General features: G+C 40.7%; 1 protein-coding gene across 1 annotated transcript in view; it reads right to left on the bottom strand.

Moving 5' to 3' along the window:
- LOC116691915 (venom phosphodiesterase 1) overlaps nucleotides 1–2,036 on the bottom strand; it is a 67,672-nt gene that overhangs the window by 53,444 nt on the left and 12,192 nt on the right. Inside the window, exon 4 of the mRNA XM_032519829.1 lies at nucleotides 574–699. Within this exon, the coding sequence (XP_032375720.1) occupies nucleotides 574–699 (126 nt within the window). The remainder of the gene's footprint in view (nucleotides 1–573; nucleotides 700–2,036) is intronic.

Here is a 2,036-nt window from a genome sequence, read left to right as displayed (position 1 = left end):
CATGTGGAATTATGTACTTAAAAAAGTGTGAAATAACTGAAAAAATGTCTTATATTCTAGTTGCTTTTTTGATAGCGCTGCAAACCCTTGGTGTTCTCTCAATGAGCTTATACAAAATATTCATATAGCAATCAAGCATGTTATTTGGGGGACGGATCACTAAAAAAAGGGAATTTTATTTGCTTTTCTATTTCGGATCCATAACTTCATAGCCGTACGTCCATAAGGGTATTTTCATATAGATATATTTATACTTTTCTTGTCTCTAATCTCTAATTTCCTTCAAGTTTTGGAGGTCTGATGGTTCTCTACCCCTACATAGATATACGAAATATTCATATAGTGATGGAGTCTAATCGCCAAAGTCTTTGTACATTTTATTGAGCTGTACAATAAATCTTATCTGCAAGCATGTCTCTCCTGATTGAAATGCATTTAGGGGTTCATGTAACACTAACGTCGTTGTTTTTGTCTCTTATGGTTGGACAGCTTTTATTTTCAAAAGCCTCATCTTATCTTTATCCATCACCTCAGTCGCTCATCCTCTTTCCTCGCCTTTGTTCCCATTCTTACCGTGGCAGACATGTTTGTAGTTTGTGCAGCAGTCTCCTGCAGACAGACAGTCGTCGGAGCAGTGACACCGGCTCTGCGTCAGTCTCTTCTCCCCACAGCGCAGCGTCGTGCACCCCCACTGCTCCGCTGCAGGAACAATCATGGAGTTAGTGTCCTACGCTGCAGGAACAATCATGGAGTTAGTGTCCTACGCTGCAGGAGCAATCATGGAGTTAGTGTCCTACGCTGCAGGAACAATCATGGAGTTAGTGTCCTACGCTGTAGGAACAATCATGGAGTTAGTGTCCTACGCTGTAGGAACAATCATGGAGTTAGTGTCCTACGCTGGAGGAACAATCATGGAGTTAGTGTCCTACGCTGTAGGAACAATCATGGAGTTAGTGTCCTACATGCGGCACACTCATGAGTTAGTGCCTACGCTGGAGGAACAATCATGGAGTTAGTGTCCTACGCTGTAGGAACAATCATGGAGTTAGTGTCCTACGCTGCAGGAACAATCATGGAGTTAGTGTCCTACGCTGTAGGAACAATCATGGAGTTAGTGTCCTACGCTGCAGGAACAATCATGGAGTTAGTGTCCTACGCTGCAGGAACAATCATGGAGTTAGTGTCCTACGCTGTAGGAACAATCATGGAGTTAGTGTCCTACGCTGCAGGAACAATCATGGAGTTAGTGTCCTACGCTGCAGGAACAATCATGGAGTTAGTGTCCTACGCTGAGGAACAATCATGGAGTTAGTGTCCTACGCTGTAGGAACAATCATGGAGTTAGTGTCCTACGCTGTAGGAACAATCATGGAGTTAGTGTCCTACGCTGTAGGAACAATCATGGAGTTTGTGTACTATCCAGCCCAGAAGGTGCAATCATTTTCGGCTTGTAGCTTCAGAATTTCTCCAGCCAACCAATGAGATGTTCATTGTTCCAGAAACCAAATTAAAAAAGGTCCAAGGTAACACTTTATAATAGCCAGCGCTAATAAATGGGAAATTGATAAGTTAATTTTTTAATAGTTGTTTTACAGTAAAATGACAAATAACAACATTTACTAATTATTAGTTATGATATAATGTATGTTATTTCAACTGTTTATTATTATTGTTGCTGCCATCATAACATTTTATATATTATATAAGCATTTGTTATAAGAAATTGTTGATAAACTGCCCATCAAATAACTTGGATGGCTATGATAAGGTTGCATCTGATGAACATAACACCTTGTTAATGGTTAATAAAGACTTATCTCTCCTCAAGGACAAGGCTGAATTGAACTGAATTTTCTGTTACAACATAGACAGTCTGACGCCTCATATTTCACATACACAAACTCATCATTATCTCACTCCACACCATACATCCCCCGTCCCTATCCCCTTTGAACTGACTGCTTTGGAAACCTTGTTGTTTGTTTTCTTTCACCCTCCCAAGTCACCTCAAAAAAATCCCTTCATGTGACCACATG

This window comes from Etheostoma spectabile, chromosome 7 (genome assembly GCF_008692095.1).
Source record: "Etheostoma spectabile isolate EspeVRDwgs_2016 chromosome 7, UIUC_Espe_1.0, whole genome shotgun sequence".
Classification (NCBI taxonomy): domain Eukaryota; kingdom Metazoa; phylum Chordata; class Actinopteri; order Perciformes; family Percidae; genus Etheostoma; species Etheostoma spectabile.
The sequence above is the reverse complement of the archived record's forward strand: the minus strand, read 5'-3'. Positions and strand labels throughout refer to the sequence as shown.